Source organism: Myotis daubentonii, chromosome 3, assembly GCF_963259705.1.
Source record: "Myotis daubentonii chromosome 3, mMyoDau2.1, whole genome shotgun sequence".
Taxonomy (NCBI): Eukaryota; Metazoa; Chordata; class Mammalia; order Chiroptera; family Vespertilionidae; genus Myotis; species Myotis daubentonii.
The window spans coordinates 61,962,158-61,988,985 of record NC_081842.1 but is presented as its reverse complement, the minus strand read 5'-3'; the positions used below and the strand labels follow the sequence as shown (position 1 = coordinate 61,988,985).

Sequence of the window (26,828 nt, the reverse complement as noted above, 5' to 3'; positions counted from 1 at the left end):
AACGTCAGGTGGTCATAATAATCTGGCCACTCAGTGTATATTAAAATAATTAAAGGTAATGAGGTTTGTTTTTAACATGATTTATTTAATTGTAAGTTTATGTAATCTATTTGGTTATAATGACTTTGCTTAGCAGTCAGCTCACAACATTCCTGAAAATTTAACAATCAGCTCTCTTGAACTGGCATGAGCCAGCATCAGCACACCACTGTGTGTAGCCATAAGGGAACACAGTAAAATTGGATCTATTATTTATAGTATAGGGCAGAATAAATTCAAAATGGGTCAAGAGACATAAATGTAAAAATAAAATGAAACCATATATGTACTAGGAAAAAGGTGGATGAATTTCTATATAACCTGGGCATGAGGAAAACTTTCTGAACCATGGCTTAAATCCAGAAACATGAAGGAAAATGAGATTGTATTAATTTCATAAAACAAACTGAGAATTATAAAAAAAAGAAAGAAAGAAAGAAAACAAATGAGCAAGTGAAAACCAAATTAAAATAACTCCTGTAACTAATCCTGACTTCTTTTTTAACCAACATTTCTTGGTGCCACAAGGGGGCAGTGCAAGCAAGCTGATCATTGAACCCAAGCAGTTGTAATTCCAGGAACCAGAAGAGGTGGCCAGGAGCTTGCTCCTAGAGAAAGGTAGGACCAGAATGCAGCAAATGCCCGCTTCTGTCACTTGGGAAGAGTTATGACAGGCAAAGAGCATGGAAAAAAAGATTCAACAGACTTTCAAATTGGTTTTCATATGTATGAATTTCTGTTTATACCCAACTAGAGAGGACCTTAACAGTTTATCCTATCTAGCTCAAAAGTCTGTTTTGTTGAAAATCAAGAGGTAGGGGAGGGTGGTGAAATTAAGAATTACTTCAAATCTTTGAATGTGGTTGGCCAGAAGGACCTGGGAGTTTGGTGATAAACATGTTGACTTTGTGGTGAGGAATGGCCAAACAGAAATATCTAGCTAGCATTTGTAAATTTGTCTCTAGAGCTCAGAAGAGAAATGAAGACAAGAGATGTGATTTGGGAGGTCACAGAAGCCACATGTACAGAGAGCTTAATGGTCTGTGGTCTCCCTCCTGAGGACTTTTGCAGGGCTCTGCTTGGCATGCCTGTGTCTTCCTAACCTCCCAAGCTGCCATCTAATATGTGCCTGTCCTAACTCTTTCATTTGCAAGTGACAAAAACTCAATTCAAATTAGAATCAGTAAAGAGGGGGACTTATTGGCTACTGTAACTAAAGAAATCAAAGGAGTGCCAACCAATAGAAATATAATGTGAGTCACATATAATTTAAAATTAATAGACTCATTTAAAAAGTTAAAAGTTCTAGGTGAAATTAATTATAGTACATTTTACCAATCCAATATATCTATAATTATTCTATTTTTAATGTAATAAGAATGTCAAAATTATTAAGACATTTTACTTTTTTTTTTTTCTTTTTTTTTTTTTTGCACACTACGTCTTCAAAATCTGCTTTGTATTTTACATTTCTGGGATGTTTCAGTTTGGATTAGCCATATTTCAAGTGCTTGCTAGACATATGTGCCAGTGGCTACCATATTAGACAGCAGAGGCCTAGCGCTAGACCTTGAGGTCCGACTGGATCCTCAAGTAGTGTCATTGGGCTCTCTCTCGGTTTTGCTTTTCTTTGCATATTGGGCTCATCCTCACCAAAAAGAGATGCCTTCATTTGGCCAAACAAGATAGCCCACAAGTAGTTCCAACTAGTATTTTGGTTATAGCTCACAGTCACAGAGGAAAAGACAACATTCTGATACCATCAACTGGTCCTGCTGATGTATAATTATTCATGAACCAATCAATCAGAGGCCAGGGATGTAACGCCAACTCCAACCTACATTGTCTTCAGTACACCTGACAAACAAGACTCTGACCGCCCAAGCCTGGTCACATGCTCCTCTCTGAGCCTGGGGGTACAGTGAGAGGACTGGTCAGCCCACCTGAGCCACACAGAATCAAGGAACATGGGTCCCCAAAGAAAAGTAGGGCACAAATCACACATATCCACTTACCAACCACGGGCGGGCCTAACCGGCCCCAGATCCCAGGCTCAGTGCTGGGACAAGGGCAGTTAGGAAGATTGGTGTTAATAGCTGCTCATCCGGTCGTATTTTGACCACCAGTTCCTCTTTTTTTACTTCCACCATAGTCATGTGTGTAAGGTCTAATCCCTGTAATGAAATCCCTGTAATGAATCCCCACTGAGTTCCCCCTCCTGATCTCAGGTCCTTTTAGCTGGCTTCTCAGTGCCTGCAGCGGATCTCTCCCATGCTAACCTGCGTGGGACTCCTCTCAGAACCTGACCAACCCTGTTCCTCCATTCGGCCCTTGGACTTGGAGGTTAATTTTGACTGTTTCCTGACCTTGTTGAATGGGGCCCAGTGTGGCCCTCACCTTTGCTCTGATGTGCGGGACCAGTACCCTCAGGCTCAGCTTTTTCTTGCAACTCTCGTTGCCCTGAGAGGCAGCTTCGGTCCTCGTGGCTCAGTCCTGACACTGAACTCCAACCGCAGCAACGAAAATAAGAACCAGAAGAGACTGTATAGTCCGGGGAGTAAGAGCATGTAGACTCTGGAGCAGTGGTTCTCAACCTTCTGGCCCTTTAAATACAGTTCCTCATGTTGTGACCCAACCATAAAATTATGTTCGTTGCTACTTCATAACTGTAATGTTGCTACTGTTATGAATCATAATGTAAATATCTGATATGCAGAATGGTCTTAGGCGACCCCTGTGAAAGGGTTGTTCGACTGCCAAAGGGGTCGCAACCCACAGGTTGAGAACCGCTGCTATGGAGCCAAAGTGAGGCTAGGATTCAAATCCCAGCTCTGCCCCTTAGTGGCTCTGTGATGCTGAGCAAGTTATTTAACCTTTTTATGCCTTGACTTCCTCTTCTTCAAAATGCAGGTAAAATAGGACCTATTCACCAGGCTTGTGCTGTACATTAGATAGGCAAATATATGTGACATGTTTAGGAGAGTCTCAATTAGGCTGTAGCCTGGAGGGTTTGATCAGGGGAGGGGAACACTAGGACTGATAGGGAGTAAGGGTTTCATTACAGGGATCAGACCTTACAGCACTGTGGGGAAAGCAGGGTAAGTGAAGGTCCGCAAGGGGAAAGCTGGAGGACCTGAGAAAAGTCACTCACCAGGGACCCGGCTCAGCGCCAATTGCCTACTGTGAGGAAGGCTGCAGCCTCGCCCTGTGCCCGAGGCCTGAGGTGCCAGGTCAGAGGGGAAGGCAGCTGGGGAAGAAGCTCTGAACCGAAGCACAGGGAAGCAAGGAGCCTGGAACCCATGACCATCCTTCTCCGCATTTATCCCACGCACTGCTGGTGACCCGAAAAGGGTGCCTCCACCGACCGCACACCTGCCTGCCTGAACCTGGAGGGGGTTCCCTGCCAGCAGCAGCGGCCATGAGCCCAGGAGCTGCTTGACTCCCATAAACACAAAGCAGACCAACAACAGCACCAGTCAGCATGGACCCACGCACCACCCCATCTTTCCTGGCACCAGGGCTGCTGGGTCTCTTCCGCCTTCCAAATCTCCGTGACTGTCTCCTGTGCCCACCATAACCCAGAACCTGACTTTCTCCTGGGCCCACCCTAACCCAGAACCTGACTGTCTCCTGGGCCCACCCTAACCCAGGACCTGACTGTCTCCTAGGCCCACCCTAACCCAGAACCTGACTGTCTCCTGGGCCCACCCTAACCCAGGACCTGACTGTCTCCTAGGCCCACCCTAACCCAGAACCTGACTGTCTCCTGGGCCCACCCTAACCCAGGACCTGACTGTCTCCTGGGCCCACCCTAACCCAGAACCTGACTGTCTCCTGGGCCCACCCTAACCCAGGACCTGACTGTCTCCTGGGCCCACCCTAACCCAGGACCTGACTGTCTCCTGGGCCCACCCTAACCCAGGACCTGACTGTCTCCTGGGCCCACCCTAACCCAGGACCTGACTGTCTCCTGGGCCCACCCTAACCCAGAACCTGACTGTCTCCTGGGCCCACCCTAACCCAGGACCTGACTGTCTCCTGGGCCCACCCTAACCCAGGACCTGACTGTCTCCTGGGCCCACCCTAACCCAGGACCTGACTGTCTCCTGGGCCCACCCTAACCCAGGACCTGACTGTCTCCTGGGCCCACCCTAACCCAGGACCTGACTGTCTCCTGGGCCCACCCTAACCCAAGACTGCAGGAGGAAGGAACCCTGAGAGATGTATTCCCAGCTTAGCTAAACTCTCACAGTATAAAACCACCAGCATGTTAGCTGCTATTATTATTTCTGCTAACCACATTGTGTATGGGTCTTGTATTGTTACTGTTTATTGCTTATACTAGTGGCCCAGTGCATGAAATTCATGCACATTAAAAGGGAATTCATGAGAGGAAATATTTTATAATATTGCTATTTGCCCTTTCTCTATAATAGAAGCATCAGAGATGAAAGAAAATCAGTAAAATGTATATGAAAATCTCCCTCCTGTCAGAATCTGGGGCATGCTGTGGGACCCAGAGTCAAGTCCCCGCCCACCACCTGAACTCGCTTGGAAGACCTGGCCAGCCCCACCCCCATCAAGCCCCTCCAGGCTGGGAATGCATCCTCAGGTCCCCCAGCCCAGCGCTGGGACAGGGGCATGGCCTGAGGTCCCCTGTCAAGCCCTGCAGGGTGGGGGGCGTGGCCTGAGGTCCCTCGCCCTGGTGAGGAGCCATGCAGCTTCAGGTTCCTGCTGTTCAGTCATGATGTTACAGTGTCCCGGCTAATTTGCATATTCCTCTATTATATAGATAGATTATATAGATAGATTACACTCCACAAGAGGGTAAGGTCCCTGAGGATGCCTTAGTACAACCACTTTATACACAATTTAAAAGAGTTGTAAGCCCAGTAGGCGTGGCTCAGTGGTTGAGCATGGACCCAGGAACCAAGAGGTCACGGGTTCAATTCCCAGTCAGGGTACATGCCTGGGTTGCAAGCTCGATCCCCAGTAGGGGGTGTGCAGGAGGCAGCTAATCAATGATTCTCTCTCATCATTGTTTCTATCTCTCTCTCCCTCTCCCTTCCTCTCTGAAATTAATAAAAACACATTTTTAAAAAAGAGTTGTCATATACATGTTAGTTAACCCACAGGACACCCCAGTGGGCAAGATAGGTTTTATGACCCACAGCTTACAGAGGTCTTAAGTGGCAGGACTACAACTCAGTAGCAGAGCCTGATTAATGCCAAGGCCAAAGCACTCCAGTACACCCCTTATGCCACATGGGGGCAGCACAGTGCTCAGCGTGGCACTCAAAGAGGTTTGGTTAAAAATCATCGCTTTCAATGTCTAACTACACATCAACTAAACAGGCACGTGGAATTCCGTGGCACAGTGAAACTGGTCTCCGTGAGATGTCTGTGGGTGCAGTTACTAACGCATCACAGGGCATTTGCCTGCAGAAATCCGAATGTTGAATTTTTAAGGATGCAGTTCCTACAATTTACAGCAAGTATCACCCTAGAGCTACTGAACAATCATGCGTGAGACCTAACAGGATCAAGAGAATCAGTGTAAAGTGTATCATGTAATACAGGACACAGTCTACATTTTAACCTGGGAAAACAATAAAAACAAAGAAATATTGCGCAATTTCATGTTACCTTGCAGATAACTTTTCACCAGAGTATTTCTCCCCACACTACCCTCCTTGACTGGCACCAGGAAGTGCCTTTGTGACACCTACATGCTAAGTGCTGGGAGTGGCAGAATGTTAAGCCAATTTCTCAGTGCTGTTCTTTTTCTGTCCTGCTGTGATATTCCCAAATCCTCCAGATTATCATTCAGAGCTGGGACCTCCTAAATACAATGCTACCACTTGCCATAAGCCAGTCCATTCAAGCTGTTTGACACAGTCACTGCAGGGAAGAAACATCTGCACAGCAAATCTATCAAGGGACCTGGCATAGAGGGCAAACTGTTATTAATATGTTTGCAAACCTTTTGGCGCTATGTGTTTTAACCAAAGTCACCTCTCGGAGAAAGGTTGTTTCCCCAGGTAGGGATTTTTCCCTGGAGTTAGGGAGGGAATAAAACCCCTTAACCAAGTGCCAGGCTGGTAATTAATCACTTTAACTAAGAACAATCACACTGAAGCTACATAATCTTTACTCCCTGGAATGGAGATCAGAAACGCCCTAACCTTTGGAATAGAAATTGATGGGATTAAAATCAACTGGTATAAATACAGATGTAATAAGACAATCAAACACAGAACCTGGCTGGAGAGCCTGACTGGAGAGCCTGGCTAGGCTGCTCATCAACTGAACGCTGTCTCTGTGTCATTTCTTCTTCGCCGACTCCGTCCACAGCTTTGGGAACCCCTGCACCTGCTGGGCTTGGACCCCAACATATGGCGCCCGAACAGGATTCCCCTAAGACCAAAGTGGAAAAGCAGCTACAGGTCATCGCGGTGCTACAATATGTCCTGTCCTTCCTCGTGCTGGGAGTAGCCTGCAGCATCATCCTCATGTACACGTTATGCACCGACTGCTGGCTCATCGCTGTGCTCTACTTCACCTGGCTGGTGTTTGACTGGAACACGCCCAAGAAAGGTGCCAGGAGGTCACAGTGGGTCCGAAATTGGGCTGTGTGGCGCTACTTTCGAGACTACTTTCCCATCCGGCTGGTGAAGACTCACAACCTGCTGACCACCAGGAACTACATCATTGGGTACCACCCCCATGGCATCATGGCTATGGGTGCCTTCTGCAACTTCAGCACAGAGGCCACGGAAGTGAGCAAGAAGTTCCCCGGCATAAGGCCCTACCTGGCCACGCTGGCCGGCAACTTTCGGATGCCAGGGCTGAGGGAGTACCTGATGTCCGGGGGCATCTGCCCGGTGAACCGGGACACCCTAGACTACTTGCTTTCAAAGAAGGGGAGTGGCAATGCCATCATCATCGCACTGGGGGGCGCAGCCGAGTCCCTGAGCTCCGTGCCCGGCAAGAATGTGGTCACCCTGCGCAACCGCAAGGGCTTTGTGAAACTGGCCCTGCGACATGGAGCCGACCTTGTTCCCACCTACTCCTTCGGAGAGAATGAGGTCTACAGGCAAGTGATCTTTAAGGAGGGCTCCTGGGGCCGTTGGGTCCAGAGCAAGTTCCAGAAGCACATTGGCTTCGCCCCGTGCATCTTCCATGGCCGAGGCCTCTTCTCCTCTGACACCTGGGGGCTGCTGCCTTACTCCAAGCCCATCACCACTGCCGTGGGTGAGCCCATCACCCTTCCCAAGCTGGAGCACCCGACCCAGCAGGACGTCGACCTGTACCACGCCATGTACATGGAGGCCCTGGTGAAGCTCTTCGACAAGCACAAGACCAGCCTGGGCCTCCCAGACACCGAGGTCCTGGAGGTGAACTGAGCCAGCCCTCAGCCAGGCGCCGGAGGACCCCGCTGGGCCGCCAGCCGTTTCCCACCAAGTTCTCGAATGCTTTTTGTTCTGTACGTTTGGGAGTGTCATGGGTGTCTGTGGGTGATTTAAAATAAATTTTAAAAACTTTGTTCAACCATGGAAATGTTAGGTCTCTTTTAGGGAAGGGAAACGCTTGGACGCATCAGCCTTGTGCCCTGCCAGTTGGTGCTGTTCTAGGTGGTGGCGAACACCTCGGGGCCTTTAGAGTTTCCCAACCAGCCCCTCCGCTTTCATTCCTGAAGTTACAGAGAGAGAGCACGGGCCTGGCTGGCTGGGGAAGAAGGACCGCCGTTCGTGACCCGGGCCAGTTAGACCATTTGCTCTTTGCCCCTGGAGGATGAGGAGCAGAAGCTGCTCCTGACACAAACACCTCTAGTCCCAGCTACTTTGACTTGATGGCAGGACTAGTCCCTCTGGCCAAGGGGAAGCCTCGAAGGCACAGCTGTCCCCGTTTTGAAGAGTGCGGTGAAGAGCATCTGGACCCGGCCAGCATGATTCTCCTCTCTGCCACTTCCCACGTCCCCCGTCTTTCACCCTGAGCCTGGACTGACCTCCGCAGAGACGGTGGGGGTGGTGATGAGCCCGGGCCGCGAGCAGGGCTAGCCAGCCCAGGCATAAGGTCTCTTGGATTGTCCACCTACCACGTTCTGCTTGGAGTGGCGGTTTTCCTCAGGGGGCGGGTGACGTGGACCCAGCACTGACCAGGCCTTGGCCAGAAGCCCACACTTTCAGGTGGCCTCGTTTTGCTTACCCCACACCCCCAAGGGGAGGTGTGAGGAAGGGGGCCCCTCTCCCTGTTCACAGAGGAGCCTGGCCTCCTGAGCTATCAGCAGAGAGGAGAAAGGCCCTTCCATTCAAAACAGGCTCCCTAAGTTAGAAAGGAAGCCTAAACCAGATCACCTCTCAGAGAAAGGTTGTTTCCCCAGGTAGGGATTTTTCCCTGAAGTTAGGGAGGGAATAAAGCCCCTTAACTAAGTGCCAGGCGGGTAGTGAATCACTTTAACTACGAACAATCATGCTGAAGCTACATAATCTTTACTCCCTGGAATGGAGATAAGAAACGCCCTACCTTTGGAATAGGAATTTATAGGATTAAAATCAACTGGTATAAATACAGATGTAACAAGACAATCAAACACAGAACCTGGCTGGAGAGCCTGGCTAGGCTGCTGATCAACTGAATGTTGTCTCTGTGTCATTTCTTCTTCGCTGACTCCATCCACACCTTTGGGAACCCCTGCACATGCTGGAGTTGAACCCCAACAGCCCATCACAGCACATTATCGTCTTCCTACCTTCTTTGTTCTTTTGCAAAACAAAAGTCATAATGAACTTGACTGTTCTTAGGTCTGGACAAGCCCTTTCTGGCCTATATAAAACCCTGGGAGATACTAATAACTTTATATTTATTTTACCCCTTGTACTTTTCAAAGTAACTTTTTAATCTATAATTTCATTGGAAACTTAGTGTAACAAGGAGGGCAGATATTATAGTATTCATTTTACAAAAGTGGAACGAGGCTGCAAAGGTTAAGCCAATTGGCCAAGGTTACACAGCTAGCCAGCCAAGTACTGTATCTCCTGTATCCAAGTCCAGAACACACTCTGCTATTGTAGAGGAACCAGAGTCATAAATACATATTAGCATAACCTATGCATGTTCCATTGTGGGTTAATTTTGACAGAAAGAGGGTAAGCAGCTTCAATGGTCTTGATAGCCAGGAAGCCAGACTCTCCAGTTTATCTAGACTCTAGCGTGATAAAGAATGGAACTTTCTGGTTAATTGACAGCGCCACCCATACCTATGGTTTGATACTGCTGCGATGGCTTTCCTCATACTGACTTTTGGTACAAGTTTTAGAATGTATGCTTCTTGGAGGGAAGAAACTTCCTTTTGTTTGCTGCTGCATCTCCAGTGCCTAGAAGAGCTCCAGGCACAGTAAGTGCTTAAAAAATATTTGGTGGAAAAAAATGAATGACATCTTGATAAAAACAGAAGAGGGAGATGGTCATGAGTTCAAGGTTCCTTGCTTTCCTCCATTTAGAGTTACTTCCCCAACTGCCTACCCCTCTGACCTAGCACTTCAGGCCGCTGGCACATGGCCTGGTCAATCCGTAGCTGAGCTGTGGTTCCTGATGAGTGATTTTTCTCCAATCCTCTAGTTTTCCCTCTTATGGACTTTCACTTACCCCGCTTTCTCCATAATAGTGTAAGGCAGCAGTTCTCAACCTGTGGGTTGCGACCCCTTTGGCGGTCGAATGACCCTTACACAGGGGTCGCCTAAGACCGTCCTGCATATCAGATATTTACATTATGATTCATAACAGTAGCAACAATCCCAGGCCATGTGGAGGTTTAGGCCACTAAGTGAGGGCCAGGGCTGCAGGACCCTTTCATGTAGGTTGTCTGATGATTTCTCCAATGGGACTCAGACTGGTTTGCATTTTGTTACCATCTACGCTCCTCAAATAACTGGGTCCCATTTCTGTTACTGACTATGGTCACCTACTGACAAACCCTCAAGCCATGTTATTCTATGGAAGAGACATCTCTCAGGTAGTACCTTCTTTCTATCCTCACCTTTATGACTCTAGTTCATTTTCTCACATGAACTATGTAAAGAGTCTCCTAACTGGTTTCTAAAACTAAGTTTTTCTATATTATAGACCCCCATCACTTCACTTTCTGCTTTCAAACTTTTGGTGCTCCCATTTCCAGAAAATAAGGATAAAAAACTTAGCAAGGCACATAAAGCCTTGAACCCTAGATCCAAGCTCTGTTGGTATATACCTGCTGCTTTCAACCACCACCCACACACAGCACTGCCCTCTATTCCTCCAAATCATAGGTACTTTCAGCACCCATCCCAGTCCTTTCACTGTTCTGCTTTCTCTGCCCAGAATGTGCTTTCTTCCCCCATCTGGTGCCTGAGGATATTCATTATTCAGAGTTCAATTCTGAAAAAAATCATCGAGTTTATAATATGTTGTCACCGGGGGTGTAACTTGCTATGATCTTTTTAGATAATTATTTGGTAGACGATATCAGGAGGTTAAACAAGTTCCTATTCTTTGACCCAGTTATTTGCCATATCTATATATTCTAGGAAAACAAACTCAAGAAATTATCCACAGAAAAATCCATTACAGTGTTATTTATAATAGTAAAAAAGTAAAAAGTAAAAAAAAACCCTAAATGTCCCCCTGTTGGAGAATGCTTAAAACAATAGTTTCTGAACTTTTATGACATATATATATATATATATATATATACACACATATATATATATTCACATGCCAAACACACATTTGCATGTGTATATACAGATACATAGAGATATATAGAGATATACAGATATATATATATATATATATATATAATCTGAAACAAACCTTCATAAGATAATACATATCTTCATGAGACAATACATACTTCACTACATACAGTGCAACCACTTTCATTTTTTTGAGTGTTGATTACAATCCACTAAAGGGGTTGTGAGTCACAGTTTGAAAAAAACTGGATTAAAAATCTGATAAAAATATAATGCATATAATTCAGCTACATAAATATTTCTTAAAATAACATTTAATCACAATATATTAATGTAATATTAAGTGATGAAAAGCAAGGTACCAATTATTTCTATAGCCTGAATATAATATCTTTTAAGCATGTATACGTTGGGATGGTTCTCTGGGGTCATCATCAAGAGAATGGGTGCTTTAGTAAGCCCACAATTTACCTAGTATTTCTATGTCATAGTTTCTTGTAGGGAAGCAGAACAGAACATGGGACTTTGATAGTCCTGGTGTCCTGTGTGACTTTGGACTAATTGTAAAGTATATTCATTTTATTCAATAAACATTTAGTAACCATAAACATTGTGTACTCAGGACCCAAAATGCAAAGGTGCTCCAAATCCATCATGGGAAGCAGCCATTTAAACAAATCAACCCACTGGTGGTGCAGATGAACATAGATGTACAGTGGGGACCCCAACGAGATAGGGCCATCATTTCCACTAGGAAGTGATTCCTGGGCTGAGATTAAACACGAACTCACCCCAAGACATCAAGGAAGAAAAAAAAGAGCAATGCCAGATACAAGGATGGCCCAGTGGGGTGCAGGAACAGGGCAGGGTGAACTGAGGGACATCGGGGATATTGGTGTGACGGGAGCATAAGGTAAGGGAAGACGGGGTGAGAAGTGGAGCTGGAGAGCTGAGCATGGGCTGCATCGTGGAGGGCCTTGTGCCAGACCAAAGAGCCTGGACACTCCGGGCCTCTGATTCTTAACAAGGATTCACATTTTTGTTGCCTACACAGCTTTTGAAACTACAGCTGCCTGGCTAGTGTCATACTGATTAGTTGGGCCTTACTGAGACCGACCTTTATTTCTCACTCAACCTCTTTCTGTAAGCAATGAGCGATATTTAAGGGGCGCAACAAACAGGTGTAATACCACATTTCTATCAACATCCGTGTGGAGAGTGCACTGGACGTGGATGGGACTGAAAGCAGGAAGTCCAGCTGAGGAGACCATCGTGCAGTCCAGGTGACTGAGGGAGAAAACAAAGGCAAAAGCAAAAGCAGTTGGGAAGGAGAGGAAGGGAAGAATATTGACACGCCAAGTGCACAGTCTGGACCTAATGTGAAGGTGGTGGTGGTGGCAAAGGGTGGATTGAGGAGCTGGGAGGTCTAGCTCGCCCATTACCTCCTGCCGTCCTTCTAAATCAATAGGCAAAATGAAAACAGATTATTTTCTCTGCTAGCGGAATGATAGGAAAAATCCTCCGCCTTCCTTTCCTTTGCCCACTTTCCAAATGACTGCCACCTCTAATAGCTCCTCTCTCTGAACCACTGCTGGTTAGCGTGTGGGGTGAAGGGGGACGTGGAAGTGGAGGGGAATGGAGGATGACTGCCTTGTCCCAGCACCTCAGGGAAAAGAATGCTTACCTCAGGGATGTGAAGTGAGAATAAATACGATAATGTATGGACTGTGTCTGGCACATGGTAAGGTCCTACACTGGAGTGACTAAAGCTGAGCCTTCCTTTCATCTGACCAAAAATTTCTACCCGGTCCTGTTCTCCTCTCTTGAACAGATTTAGAAGGTTTTTAGTGCAAGACTAAAATGACAAGTTTTCACTCTTTTTCAGATAATATGTGATTTTTTTCATCATATGGAATATTGAAGTCGGAGCTAGGTGAAAGATGCCCCCCCCTACTTTAGTCTGTGTTTCATCAACTGAGAAGAAACTGTTTCCTAATAATCCTCCCTGAAATTTAACATTCTTTTCACCCTTATACTCAACGAAAAAAATAAGTGCTAGCAGCAACACATCCGACGATTCCTTGTACCACCTAAAAGTTAATTCCTCTTCAGTGCTTTGCAAGTAACCAAAAACACTACACTTAAAAGAAAAAAGCTGCAGAAGCCTCTATTAAAGCTGTTCTTTTTATAAAAGTGCAGTCACAAATCAATGCATTGCTAATGAAGAGTTTTCCTCTATAGGCCTCTAGACTGGAGACTTGCTCACAACTCCTGCAGGGGCAAGAGGGTGGGGGTCTGGGGGTGTGCACAATGGGGGCTTTCAGCTCCTTTCCTTCAAAAGAACCCAGCAGAGGAAGTCAGATGCCAGAACCAGCCACCCCCTCCTCTCCAAAGGTTAAGCCCAGATTGTTACAAGGAGAACTGGGGAGAGGAGTGTACTGGACTCAATCATTCAAATCTTCCTCTTAATTTAAAAAATGATCAGAAATGCATCTTTTATTCTTCTTCTGGAGGTACATATATCAGAAAACACACTGTGGCCACCAAGAGCCAGGTTACCTACATCAGAATCCTGGTCCCAGCTCTGCTACTGCTGTGGGTCTTGGACTATTACTTGCCTGTGACTCATTTCATCATCAGTAAAGGAGGATAATAGTCATACTGATGCAGGCGTTCCAGAGGTCTGGGGACCCGAGGGTCCGTGAGGGTCTGAGACTCACTGTGGGTTCTTGGCTTCACACAGGAAAGAATTCAAAATCAAGCCAGCGGAGAGTGTAGAGTGAAAGTGAGTGTTTTAGTGAAGCAGGGTCTTCCTACAAAAGGGGTGGAGATTTCCCAGAGGAACTCTCTTGCTATTTTATGTCCATATATGGGCTTTCCATTTCTGATCCTGGTGGTTCTGGGTGTGCTGTGCATGCTAATGTATTACAATGAGTGTATAATGAGGATAGGGCTTATTATTAGGTGACATTAGTTGCCATGTTGGATCCAGCCTGTTTCTGCCAGTTTTAAGCCATAAATCTGGGGGTGGGGGTGGGGGGGGCTTAATTCTTGACAGTTCCTGTAGCTTTATCAATTGCAGTTGTTCTGCTGCATACCCTACCTCAGGTCCAACCTCACAGAGTTGTTGTGAGGATTGAAATGAACGAATAGATGTAAAGTGCTTAGAAGAGTGCCTGCCATGTGGTTTTCTGGTCAGGAGATACTGTTCCACAGGGGAGGGTGCCAGGGTAGATCAACCCACGGAGATGCTAGAAATGGATCTCTTCTAGAACAAGAGAGTGTCAGTACTGGACCATAGGCCAACTGAGCCCCACAGACATGTAGTTAACTTGTGCAGGGTTTAACTTAAAATAAAAAATCATTACCACCTGGCCAGTGTTGCTCAGTGGTTGAGTACTGACCCACGAACCAAGAGGGCCCTGGTTTGGTTCCTGGTCAGGGCGCATACCTGGTTTGCAGGCTCAATCCCCAGTAGAGGGCATGCAGGAAGCAGCCAATCAATGGTGTTTCTCCTTGATATTTCTATTTCTTTATTCCTGTCCCTTCCTCGCTCTCTAAAAATCAATTTAAAAAAATCATTACCAACATACATGGTTCAGGAGATACACAAATCAGCATTTCTTCTTCAGTCTCACCATGGGAACTTTCCCCTCTTCCTCATAAAATGTAAATAAATTACTTCTAAAGTAAATCAAAGCTACAATTTGTCAAGAACTATATAATTTTACATCTGTTATCTAATTGAATCCTCAGAACTATGATGTTAGGATTATGACCCTCATTTTACAGGTTAAGAAAATGAGACTCAGAGAGGCTAAACAGCTGGAAGAGTCAGTAAGGACATGACTGAGCTGGGGTGTGACATTCAGCTCCCAGGGTAACACAGTGCATCCTGCTAGTTCACTGTTCCCTCCAAATCCACCTTGCGCCTGCAGGGACTTCTTAGACCACCTCCAATCTCCTCATCTAAGAGAATTTCCTCAAATTCACCCTCCTCTCACCATAGCTCTGACTACAGAGCTAAAAGGTGGTGAGGAAACGAGCATTTTATGCACATTACAAATGCCCTAGGAAACTGATGAGAAAAAATTAAGAGGCTCTGAGATTCCCTAAATATGTAGACATTAAAAGGAAGACTCAGAATGCTTGACTGTGTAGAGAAAATTACTTTAATGGTCTAAAAAGTCAAAGGTTGGGAAATCTTTCATTTTTTTTAATATAGGCAAAGAATGACTGGAGGGAGTTTAGAGTTCTAGCTATGCCCTGGCAAATTTGAGGCAGTGCTGAGATTTTTAATATTTATTAGCTGTCTTCATAGAAGGGAAGTCTATGGCAATGAGTGAGCAATACCCTTGGCTTTACAACTTACTAGCTTTGTGACCTTGAGCAGATTACTTAGCCTATGTAAGCCTCGATTTTCTGATCTACAAAATTAGCATAGCCTTAAACTTGGAATTGTGTTCTGAGGATTACATGGGATACATACAGAGTGATTAGCATGCTGGCTGGTATACAGTAGGTACTCTACAACTGTGTTTTCCCACACTGTTAATTCTCCTCAGTGACTTAAGATAATCAGAACATAGATGTGCAATTTTGGAATGAAATGGGAGGAAAAATAGGAAAGGAGGGAATATTTGAGTGGACAGACAATAATTAGAGTCTTCTTTCTCTTAAACAGTCTCAAAGTGCTATTTTATATGCAGCAGCATTCAAATGGTACCTCTGACAAGAAGAGTTGGAATACAGAGGAAGTGTAAATGACTTAGCTGTCACCTAGAAATTTAAAGCTTCTGAACTACTACTACTGCTAATGGCTAATATTGAGTATTTACTATGAGCAGAGCACATGGCTACTCACTTTATGGGCATCATTTTATTTAGTCCTCACAATCTCAAAGGAAACTACTACCATCTCCACTTTGTGGATGAATTGGAACCTTGGGACAATTTTATAACTTGCCTAATATAATGAACAATTGCAACTTGTCCATGGATATGGACAAATAATTTTGTCTAAGCCCAACATGCAAAACTTATGTCAATCTGATGAACTTGGGGGGAAAATAATGGTTAGTATAAAACTGTGGCTTTAATGTAAATTATTTTAGGCTAAATTATCTAATCCAGATATCCAACCTTCTAAACTTAATCAGATTATCAACAGAACTACAATGTTAAATACACAGTAGGCACTTACTGCTTTGTCTAATAATTGTGTCTCTATCGTTAATGTCTTATGATTAAGCTGGAATTTTGTGCCCTGCCTTTACCTAAAATGGAGAAGTAATACCTATTTGAAAAGGAGATATGAGGTAAAGCTATAAAAAACTGCATACACATAGGATTTCAAAGTCACCTTTTCTCTAGATTGCATTTATCTTCTGTCAATGAAAATTGAATCTCTGTAAATTTAAGAAAGAGTTTTATTTGGCCCATCCTGAGGACTACAGCCTGGGGATATAAATAAGAAGCCCTGAAATAAGTTCTAACTTCAAAAGATGAGTGGTACTTACGTAGGCAGAAAGAAGGTGGGAGTAAGAAGTTAAGAGTGAATTATTTTAGGGCCAGGACACCTTTTCTTTGGGGGGAAGAGAACAGGAAGGTGTGGTTTTGTAAAAATACATTTTTATTGATTTCAGAGGGGAGAGAGAGAGAGAGAAACATCAAAGATGAGAGAGAATCATTGATCAGCTGCCTCCTGCATGCCCCACACTGGGGATCGAGCCTGCAACCCAGGCATATGCCCTGACCAGGAATCGAACCATGACCTCCTGATTCATTGGTACATGCTCAACCACTGAGCCATGCCTGAATCTCTAATATAACATCAAATGCCACCCAGAAAATTGGTAAAAGCATATGCTCCATGGGTGAACGACTCTCATCACCCTTGCTTTCTGATATTTGACTGCTACTTTTAACACCTGAGATTAAGAGACCGATCATACATTTTCGGTTTCATCAATTTAGCACATCCTTCAAGCACTTTCTCCGAGTGAAGCAATGTGCTAAATGTTGTGACCACAATGAAGATATAGAAGAGACCATCCCACCTGCCTGAACTTGTAAAAACATCTATTTGTATCCTTATGACACTAATTGCAATTATTTCTTTTTGGGTCTGTACTCTTCCTGCAATATGAACTCCTTGCGGGTAGCTATAGTGGCTTATTTTCTGTTTTTATCTCTAACACCTAGAATAATGTTAAGCACACAGCAAGGGATCAAAAATGATTGTGGAGTAATCAGTTTACAGCCGAGCAGGGGAGATCAATCATGTGCACAAATACAGGAATATAATACAGGTGGTGACAATTCCCTTAAATGCTACAGCTCATAAAAGCACCAGTCACTTCTCAAGAGACTGAAAAAAGGGATTGAAGAAGGACAGAATATTTGGAGACAGTGAAGGTGCAAAATTTGAGGAGTAGCAGAACGTGAGAAGGGAAAGATAGTGGACCATTTGTAGAAGGAACTGAATGAGGTAAGCCAAAGTTAAGAATTTTATTTAATGCACAATGAGAATCCTCAAAGCTTCCAGATGGTAAATTATAGTAAATTTGCTTAACTGCTGATATTTCAAAAAGTAACGTCCCAGGATTTCTGATTCCAGCCAAGATGGAATAGCCCCATTGCAAACCCCGTAGTAAAATAGTCTTCCCTCTTACAATTAAAAAAATACTGGAAGACACTGGACAGTGGAAAGAACCCAGGGGCCTTGGTTCCGCCCTGGGGAGGAGATGAGCCTGCACCCACACCCAGCGTCAAGGTGGGAAAGAGACGGTGCAAGGCAGGGTTCATTTCCCCCAGTTAAGCAGGCTAGTGGGGAAGGGAGCCTCCACCCAATCACCATCAACAAGGCAGAATGAGGTGGCACTACACCTGCCTCCCTCCCTTCTGCCAGGGTCCCCAGGGCAGCATGGAGGTGAGTTTCACTCCCACCCTCTAGCAACAAGTGGTGTGAGTCCGCACTCTCTTTCTTTCCTCCTGGGTGTCAGCAGCCCCACCAGGAGCTGAGCTTATACCCTCACTTAAAGGCACCGGTTTGCACCAGCTGGCGCCCCACTTTCACTAAGGTACAAGCACAGGCTGGGGGAGCTATGGTCCTTCCCATCTGCAGAGATAGTGCAAACAGGTCTCCAGGGCTGAGGCGCTCAGTGGGGCACATCAAGAAAAAAACACACACACCCAGCTCCCATGTTACAGTTCAACAAGGGCAATGCCTGCTGTAAATCTATATAATTAAAGCCTAAGCGACCATTATGGCAGAACGACCAGTTACTATGATGTGCACTGACCACCAGGGGGCAGACGCGCAACACAGGAGCTGCTCCCTAGTGGTCAGTGCATTCCTACAGGAGGAGCGCCACTCAGCCAGAAGCTGGGCGCACAGCTGGTGAGCACAGGGGCGGTGGTGGGAGACTCTCCCACCTCCACAGCAGTGCTAAGGAGCAGCAAGCCAAGCAGTAAGGAGCAGCTAGCAGGCAGGTGGTAAGAAGCATGGGGTCCCGGGCTGCGAGAGGGATGTCTGACTGCAGGCTTAGGCCTGATCCCCGGGAGCGGGCCTAAGCCGGCAGGTGGACATCCCCCGAGGGCTCCCAGACTGCGAGAGAGCATAGGCCAGGCTGAGGGGACCGCCCCCCCCCCTCCAGTGCACGAATTTCATGCACCAGACCTTTAGTATGTATATATTAAAAGGAGTTTCCAGAGTCTCTTATGTAACACCTAAAATGTCCAGGAAAAAATAAAAATCACTCATTACCCCCATAGACCAGGAAAATCACAACTTGAATGAGAAAGGACCATCAATAGATGGCAACATCAAGATGAATCATATATTAGAATTGTCTGACAAGATTTGTATAAGTTACAATAAAAACGCTTCAGTGAGCAATTATGAATTCTCTTGAATCTAACTGTAAAGCTAGATAATCTCACTAAAGAAATAGGAAAGATGCAATCATACATGCTACAACATGGCTGAATCTAGGAAAAACTATGCTAAGTGAAATAAGCCTGTCACAACACACACACACACACACACACACACACACACACACACACACACACACACACACATCTATGAAAAGTCTAGAACAGGCAAATCTATAGAGATTAGAAGCTGAAATTAGAGTGGTACAAGGAGGGACTATTAGTGAGTATAGGTTTCCTTTGGGGATGATGAAAATTTTCTAAAATTAGATTATGGTGATGTTTGTACAACTCTATAAACAAACTAAAAACTACCAAATTGTATACTTTATATAAACAAACTTTATGATATGTAAATTGTATTTCAATATAAATTGTAATTTAAGTTAATAAGTAAAATTTGAAAAAGCAATGTAAGTTATCAAACTGAAAAATACAGCAACTGATATTTAAAAAAAGACACTTGCTAGATGGGCTCAATAGTACAGTGGAAATAACAGAGGAGAGAAAGCAATAAACCTGAGGACAGATCAATAGGATTTGCCCTGAACAACAGAGATAAAATAGACTGAAAAAATGAGCAGAGCCTCAGGAACCTGTGGGACAATAGCAACAGATCCATCATCAAAGTCCCAGAAGGATATGAGAAAGAGATTAGGGCTGAAAGAGTATTTTAAGAAACAATGGCTGAACACTTCCCAAATTTTTCATGTGCTGAAAGAAAAGAACTGTCAACCATGAATACTGTATCCAGTGAGGAGTGAAGGGGAAATAAAGACATTATCAGACAAAAGAAAACAAATAGAATTTGTTGCTAGCAGACCTATCCTAACAAACTGGCTAAAAGAAGTTCTTCAAATATAGGAAATGATAAAAGAAAGAATCAGGCAGGAAGAAAGTGTAACAGGAAAGTGCAGAAATATGGACTTCTCATAAATCTTATTAATCATACTTGATGGTTGAAACAAAAATTATTCACCACCTTATGACTGAGAAAAAGATATTTAAAATATTTAATGGTAAAAAAAAAATGATTTCCTCCTAAGATTAGGAACAAGAGGATATCATACTCACTACTCTTATAAGTTATAACCATTATAATAATGCAAACAAGGCACACAGATTGGAGAGAAAGAAGTAAAACTGTCCCTATTTGCAGATGATATGATTATGTATGTCGAAAATCTCAAGGAATCTACAAAAATGAAAAGACACTCTGAAAAAGTGAGTACAGCAGGTTCTAGAACATACAATGCAATTACATTTCCTTTTTTCTTTTACATTTCTATTTACTAAAATCTAATATATAGAAAACAAAATTTAAAACACAGTAACATTTAGAATTGCTTCAAAAATTAATACTTAGGGATAAATCCAACAAAACATGTACAAAATTACTAAATGTTGATGAAATATATCAAAGACATAAATGAAAGGAGAGATACCAAGTTCATGGACTGGAAGACTCCAAGTAGTCAAGATGCCAGTTCTTCCCAAATTGATCTATAGGTTTAATACAATCCTTATCAACACATCAAGGAGTTTTATAGGCATAGACCATCTTCTTCTAAAATGTATATGAGAAGGCACAGGGACTACCATAGCTAAAACATTTTTAAAGAGAAGAATGAAGTGAGAGGAACCACTCTACCAGGTGATAAAGCTTGTTAAATAGCTACAGTGGTCACCATATTATCTTTGGAGGGATAGACACAAAAATCAGTGGAACAGCTAGAGACATACAACTGTAACTAAGTGATTTTTTTTTCCAATGGTGTAAAAGCAATTCACTGAAGTAGGCTTTTCAACTAATGGTGCTGGAGCAACTGTATTTATCTCAGAGAAATAAAAACTTATATTCACACAAAAACCTGTACAAAAATGTTCACAGTAAAAATTAAATGTTCACAGCAGCTTTATTTTTAAAAGCCCACAACTGCAAACAACTCAAATATCCTTTATACCCACCAATGGATAAATGGTTAAACAAACTGTGGTACATCTGTACCACAGAATACTACTCAGCAATAAAGAGGAATGAACTACTGATTCATGCAACTTGAATGGATTTCAAAAAAATTTTGAATTTTTTAAAAAGCCAATCTTCAAAGGTTATATAATGCACGGTTCCATTTACATAACATTCTTAAAATGACAAAATTATAGAGAAAAAGAGCACATTTGGGATTAGGGACTTGAAGCAGAGGGAGCTGTAACTATATAAGGAAAGTATAACGAATCCTGTATCATGACTGTGGTGGTCACATGAACCTACTCATGATAAAATTGCACTAAATATGTGCATGTACACACAAATGAGTGCATGTATAACTTGAAATCTGAATAAGGTTGATGGACTGTCAATGTGTGATACTGTATAATAGTTATGCAAAATACTACCTTTGGGAGAAATGAGGTGAAGGGTGTATGGAAATCTATTATTTCTTAGAACTGCATGTAAATACATAGTTATTTCAAAAAAAATTAAAACAAAGCAATGATCCAATATACAAGGATGGGCAAAAAGTAGGTTTACAGTTCTAAGAACACAAAACAGAGTTTATTCTTGTATTAGTATAATCCTATCTTTTTTCATATAAACAACTGTAAACCTACTTTTGTCAACCCCTGTATATGTCAAGAGTTACAATCATGATCATAACTTTATGAACTAAGCTTTGCAACTTCAGTTCAGAATTTATCAGTCATTTGTCTACTAAACACCCATGTTAGGCACTGTTCTAGGTGATATTCAGGGCTGATAAAAGCAGGAAATATGAAATATAAAAATAGCTCAATGAATGAGAAAGGTCATTACATCTATAATCATACATGTGAGAACTGGACCCAAATTAAATTTCTAACAATGAAAGTAATTTTTGGAATATTATATACTCATTAAAATGATTATGAATACTATCTAACAGAATGGAAAATGCTTATAAAATTAAGGGGAATACAAAATCATCCGTTCATTAGTATTATGATAATTAATGACAACTTGTTTTTATATGAATAAACTTTTATTAAATTTTAGATAATTAGAAATAAAGAAATGCAAGATAAATGCTTTCTAAACAACATCTGATATTATCATCTTTGTGTCATAGTATTTTCACACTTGTGTTTATTAAAAAGGATAGACATTCATTTATTTAAATTTTTTTTACAAAGTCAAGAACCATCAAATGAAAAAAATAAGCAATGCTAAAGTAAATTCAGTTTTCATCAGTATCAGAATGGTTAGGTTCTGATCTTAGCCCTCTTGGAAAAATAGTGTAGGCAGCAGCTGTTGGTTTCCATTTAGTCAAATAAGTCTGAAAATGAGGAGGCCACTCCCTGTCGTAACTATGCTTGTAGGAAAACAGAGCAAAAAGCATAGTGGGATGAGGGAGTAAGAGACAATACCGGGAAAAGAAAAGATGCTCCTATGGAATCATGGGGATCAGGATCATAACTATTTTAGGGAAAAGTCTGGGAAGAAAACATTTGTGTGCTGCTTATAGTGTGATTAAGGCAAGATAGTCACCAATCCAAGTATGACCCTATCTACAGAGCACAAAACAGAGTGGGGAGTTTGTAAATTACCGGGTGAACTCTAAGGCCACACCGGGTAATTAATCACAAAAGGAGTCTCTTTACAGGGGTATAAAATGCATTTGGACACAACTGCAACCCTGAGCTCTGACAAATACAGGGCAAACCCTCCCAGGAGCATACCTGAAGACACATCCTTTCGGTCTCAGTACCATCTTTCACAAAAATAATTATTTTGAAGAAAAACAAAACAACTCCTGCCCTGTAACAACCTACTAACCTCTGCTTGTCAAAGAAGGAGAAAGTTATCTCCCTCAGCACAAAAGGCATCAGGTGCTGCCCTCATTAGGAATGACCTGGTGTGATAGCAAGGCCCCCCGGACGCCCTGCTCCGAGAGGCTGCCAGGGATGCTCCAGTCCCTGGACCTGCCTGCCTCCCTCCTGTGCCGCCCCCCAGCCTCGCTCTTTGCTGATGGCCCTCCGGGGGCCTAGTGAATAGTCACTGATTGTGGTGTTAACTAGCAACAGTCTTTTATTTCCTAGTCCAATGCCTCCATGTATTTTTTAAAAAACCAATACATTTCTTTTAAAAAAATACTTTCCCGGGAAATAATGAACAGTAATTGTCATGGATCTGTAGCAGACCCTAGAAAAACCTAGACAGGCAAGAATCTGTCCATAGAGATATATTCCAAATATGAAATTCATGGTTCAGAAATAAGGAACTATGAATCGGCTTCTCAAAGAAGTTTCTTCTGTTCCCCCCCACCACCTCTTACTGAATTCTGCTTGTGTAAAAAGTTTTGATTCTGTGATGTAGGGACAGATACTAACCATTCATGCCATTTGCCCTCTATGTATAGAGGGGATAGAAAGATGTTCATTACTTTTCTAAAGACGCCTATCTATTAAAATAATGTCATTATTTAAACTCCATCTGGCACTTGAGTCTCTTGAAAGATTTAGGCATGAGCTAGAGAACAAACCCATCTGGACTGCAGTGTAGATTTCACGTGCTATTCTGCTCACATCTTTCCCTTGGCTTGGCACATCTTTGAGATCCAGCTTACTGACTAGGATCCCGGGACATCGGAGGCGGAGAAACAAGTCTTCAGGACAGACATTCTGGCTCATTTCACAAATCTCAGTGGCCAGGTAACAGCATTAACTTTCTTTTCTGTGCTTTTTACTAGTATCGTGATAAGGAAAGTGTTTCTTTCCCCGCACTCATCCACCACCCCCACCCTGTGTATGGGGCATCACACTGGCTTTTTTCTGAACACTATCTGCTCATGTCCTATACAAGGGACCCGGCCCGACTCTGGGCTGGCACCATGACCGGGACAGCGCCAATTCGCTCCAGCGTTGCTTGGCTGATGGTGTGGGCATGTGTGTGCTGCAGCCGAGGCTTCCTGCTGACCGAGCCATTGCTCCTGGGCATGACCTGCGGTGATGAGCCTCTGTTGGCTGTCACTACCAGAGTCCTATGTGGAGCTGGGACCAGGTGGGTCCCGTTAGCATAGATGGATGGTATGTTGGCATTGCCCGAGTGCAGGGAGAAAGATTGGCGCAAGTCACTGAAGTGGTTGAATGACTCTGTGTTTCTATGAGCTTTTGGATTGTTGCTCCAGTATCGGCTGTTGTAGGTATTAGAGGAGGTCAATGTGTTGTTCTCAGAGGAGGGTATCTCGGTGTGAAATGCTTTGGCAGAAGAACATTTAGGTGGAAGATCATCCTCTCTGAAAAGGAACAGAATAAAGTTGTCATTGGGATTTCCTTCAGATTTACCTACCAGGACTTTCTTCTACATTAAGGATAACATGTCTGTGAAATACAAATCCTCAGGAAAGGCCACAGCAGCTCTGGTGGCCTTGGCTTTAACATTCATTCCCTCTGAGACAATGCCCTAGAAATTTTTCCTCAGCTTCTCAGTCTCCAAGACTACAAAAGGACATTTCAAATCTCTCAAAGACTTGTGTTTTCCAATATAACAAAAAAAAAGTGTGTAAGTGTGTGTGTGTGTGTGTGTGTGTGTGTGTGTGTGTGTGTGTGTCTATGCATTTGCTCTAAATAGGAAAATAGTCTGTGAAGAATTCTGCTGAGCTAGATGCTATAACATAGCTAGGAAACTAAGCTATGGGTGTGAAGAACTTCAAGAAATGGTTAGAATAGGCCTGATCTTATTGCACTTTGGGGTTTGAGAGACCACTGTGGTCGGCCGAAAAGAAGTTTTCCTCAGTAATGTTATGCTGGGATGAAATCTGTCCCTGCATACATAAACCCTTAAGAATTAGAAGATGCTAAGAGAAGTCATTAATTTAATTTAAGAGGTTAATTCATTTAACAGTTATTGACTATCATTCCACTAGATGTTTCATGTAAAATAGACACAGCTCAGATAGTCAATAAACCTCTGATCAAATGGGGGTGACAATTAATATAAGAATATCTACAAGTCTGCAGGGTTGGATAAAGAGCAAAAATAGTTTATGTGAGGAGGTGATAGCTTTTTCAGTAAGGATATGATACGATGCGATCTCATTCTGAGCCTGAACCTTCCTATTTCCACCATATGCCAAAAATCATTTTTCTTGTCCTGGCCAGTGTCACTAGGTGGTTAGAGCACTGGCCTGTGGACCATCAGGTCACTGGTCCAATTCCTGGTCAAGGGCATGTGCCTGGGTTGGGGTTTGTTCCCTGGCACTGTTTGGGACACGTGCAGGAAGATACCAAGTGATGTGTCTCTCTCACATCGATGTTTCTCTCCCTTTCTTTCTCTCTCTATCCCTCTCTCTTCCACTCTCTCTAAAAAAAATTAATGGGAAAAATACCCTCTGGCAAGGATTAACAACAAAAAAAGAGTCACTTTTCTTTAAAGATCATTTTGACATTGTTTTCTTAAGATGTTTATATTCTTGACTGAACTGTCTTTCACACCAAGCCATAGTGCTGTGGCCTATCTGGGTACAGGTATGCTCTTTTCATATTCCTTCGTGCTTTATGGTCTCATCTATACTACGTGTCAATGTTAAACACATGTTCTAATCTAACTTTTCTACTGTGGCAGCCACCTAACCCCAGTGACCCTGGAGATCTGGGAGGGAAAGGGGACATTCTTCTCTTGTGTCCTCCTAGTCCTCCCGTTTCATGATCCCGCAGAGAAAGCTGACTAGCACCATGAGGAAAAGTGACAGCACATACAAGAAAATGTCCTTTAGCCATTTTAACTATGTTGGCCATCACAGTCATAAGATAAGCAAAGAAATCTTAGTTTCCCAAAATGAATGGAAATATAGACATTGGCTAAGCGGGACAAATGATCTGACACACAAACCTTATTTCATTAGGAATGTCTTCTTCCTCCTCCTCTTTATTTTTGCGTCTCCAGTAAAAGAATGCCCCTAAAATTAGTGCAATGCAAAAAATGACAATAACTGCACCAGTGCCAACGGCTCCAGCTATTAGTCCAATGCTCCTGGGCTGCGCTGCAAAATATATGTAAGGTGTATTTAAACAACAAAATAAAAGAGAGAGAAATAGTATGTACCCATGCAACTTTATAAACTAAGTTCACTAGAGAATCTCCTTAAAATGTACAAAACTGCCTAAAGTATTGCATCCGTATAAAGTTAAACCTCACTTAACTTTCTGTATCCCAGTGCTAGGACTGAGGCACAGCAGACTCGCAGTTATTTAGGAAATGAACAGTTACCTGACTCAGCTTCAGGAGAGCCACACCTACAGCAGAGCAGGAAAAGGATGGTGCCTATCTTACCTACCCGACCTGCCCCACAGGAACCTAGCAATCTGTCGGCTAACTTATCAGCCCATTCCAAACAGATCACTCCCTTTTGCAACTAGAATTCTAATAACCCCGAATTCTCAAATGAAGAGAAAAATTCTGTACTCCTTTTTTATGATTGGGGCATTCAACAATTAAGCTGCTATAAGGAATTTGAAGAAAATACAAGGTCTTGTCTTGACCATGGCCATAGATCATCACAAACTGTATAATGTCTATAGCATTATACCATCAGAATTGATTTGATTCTACTGATTCTGGGGAGAAAGACATTTTTTCATAGAGATGTCGTCATATTGCTGAAGGTGTAAAGTATACTAATACACTTATAAAATATTTTCAATAATGATTAAAACAAACGAATTTCTATGTAATCTTTAAACAATCTTAAAAACAAGTCAGCATCTCCCTTCATTCCCAGTCTCAGACCCAAAGTGGACATCGGAATGTTACATACTTACGGGAGATAACCTGGAGATCCAAAAGACAGGTGCTGGTTCCGATGGCATTAGAAGCCACGCACTGGTACAAACCTGAAGACAGCGCGCTGATGTTCCGGATGGTGACTGTTCCTTGGACCTGGTCTGCCAGAAAAATAGCAATCAAGTAGGATTTAGAGGACAAAAATAAGAAAACCAAAGAAATCAGCAGAAGATAAGACTATAAAAATAAACACGGAAGAAGTATCAATAGCTTTCTTTATTTGGCAGATATTTTTTTCCCCATAAATTTTTAAAACCCACATCAGGACATCATGTTAAAGATCTGTAGATGCACAG

At 43.2% G+C, this 26,828-nt stretch overlaps 2 protein-coding genes across 3 annotated transcripts in view; one reads left to right on the top strand and one right to left on the bottom strand.

Moving 5' to 3' along the window:
- Positions 1-6,420: 6,420 nt before the first annotated feature.
- On the top strand, positions 6,421-7,462 carry LOC132229268 (diacylglycerol O-acyltransferase 2-like). Its single transcript, XM_059685997.1, has one exon. It carries the CDS (start codon positions 6,435-6,437, stop codon positions 7,443-7,445), a length of 1,011 nt encoding a protein of 336 aa, XP_059541980.1. The 5' UTR covers positions 6,421-6,434; the 3' UTR covers positions 7,446-7,462.
- Positions 7,463-22,198: 14,736 nt separating this feature from the next.
- The window catches only part of IGSF11 (immunoglobulin superfamily member 11), a 127,178-nt gene continuing 122,548 nt past the window's right edge, over positions 22,199-26,828 (bottom strand). The window contains exons 5-7 of one of the 2 annotated variants that reach the window (XM_059687779.1): positions 26,511-26,633; positions 25,582-25,648; positions 22,199-23,986 (exon numbers count right to left, since the gene is read on the bottom strand). In XM_059687779.1, the coding sequence (XP_059543762.1) occupies positions 23,545-23,986; positions 25,582-25,648; positions 26,511-26,633 (632 nt within the window). In that variant the 3' untranslated portion in view covers positions 22,199-23,544. Of the gene's footprint in view, positions 23,987-25,581; positions 25,733-26,510; positions 26,634-26,828 lie in introns of both variants that reach the window. The other variant, XM_059687778.1, reaches the window with a different exon arrangement.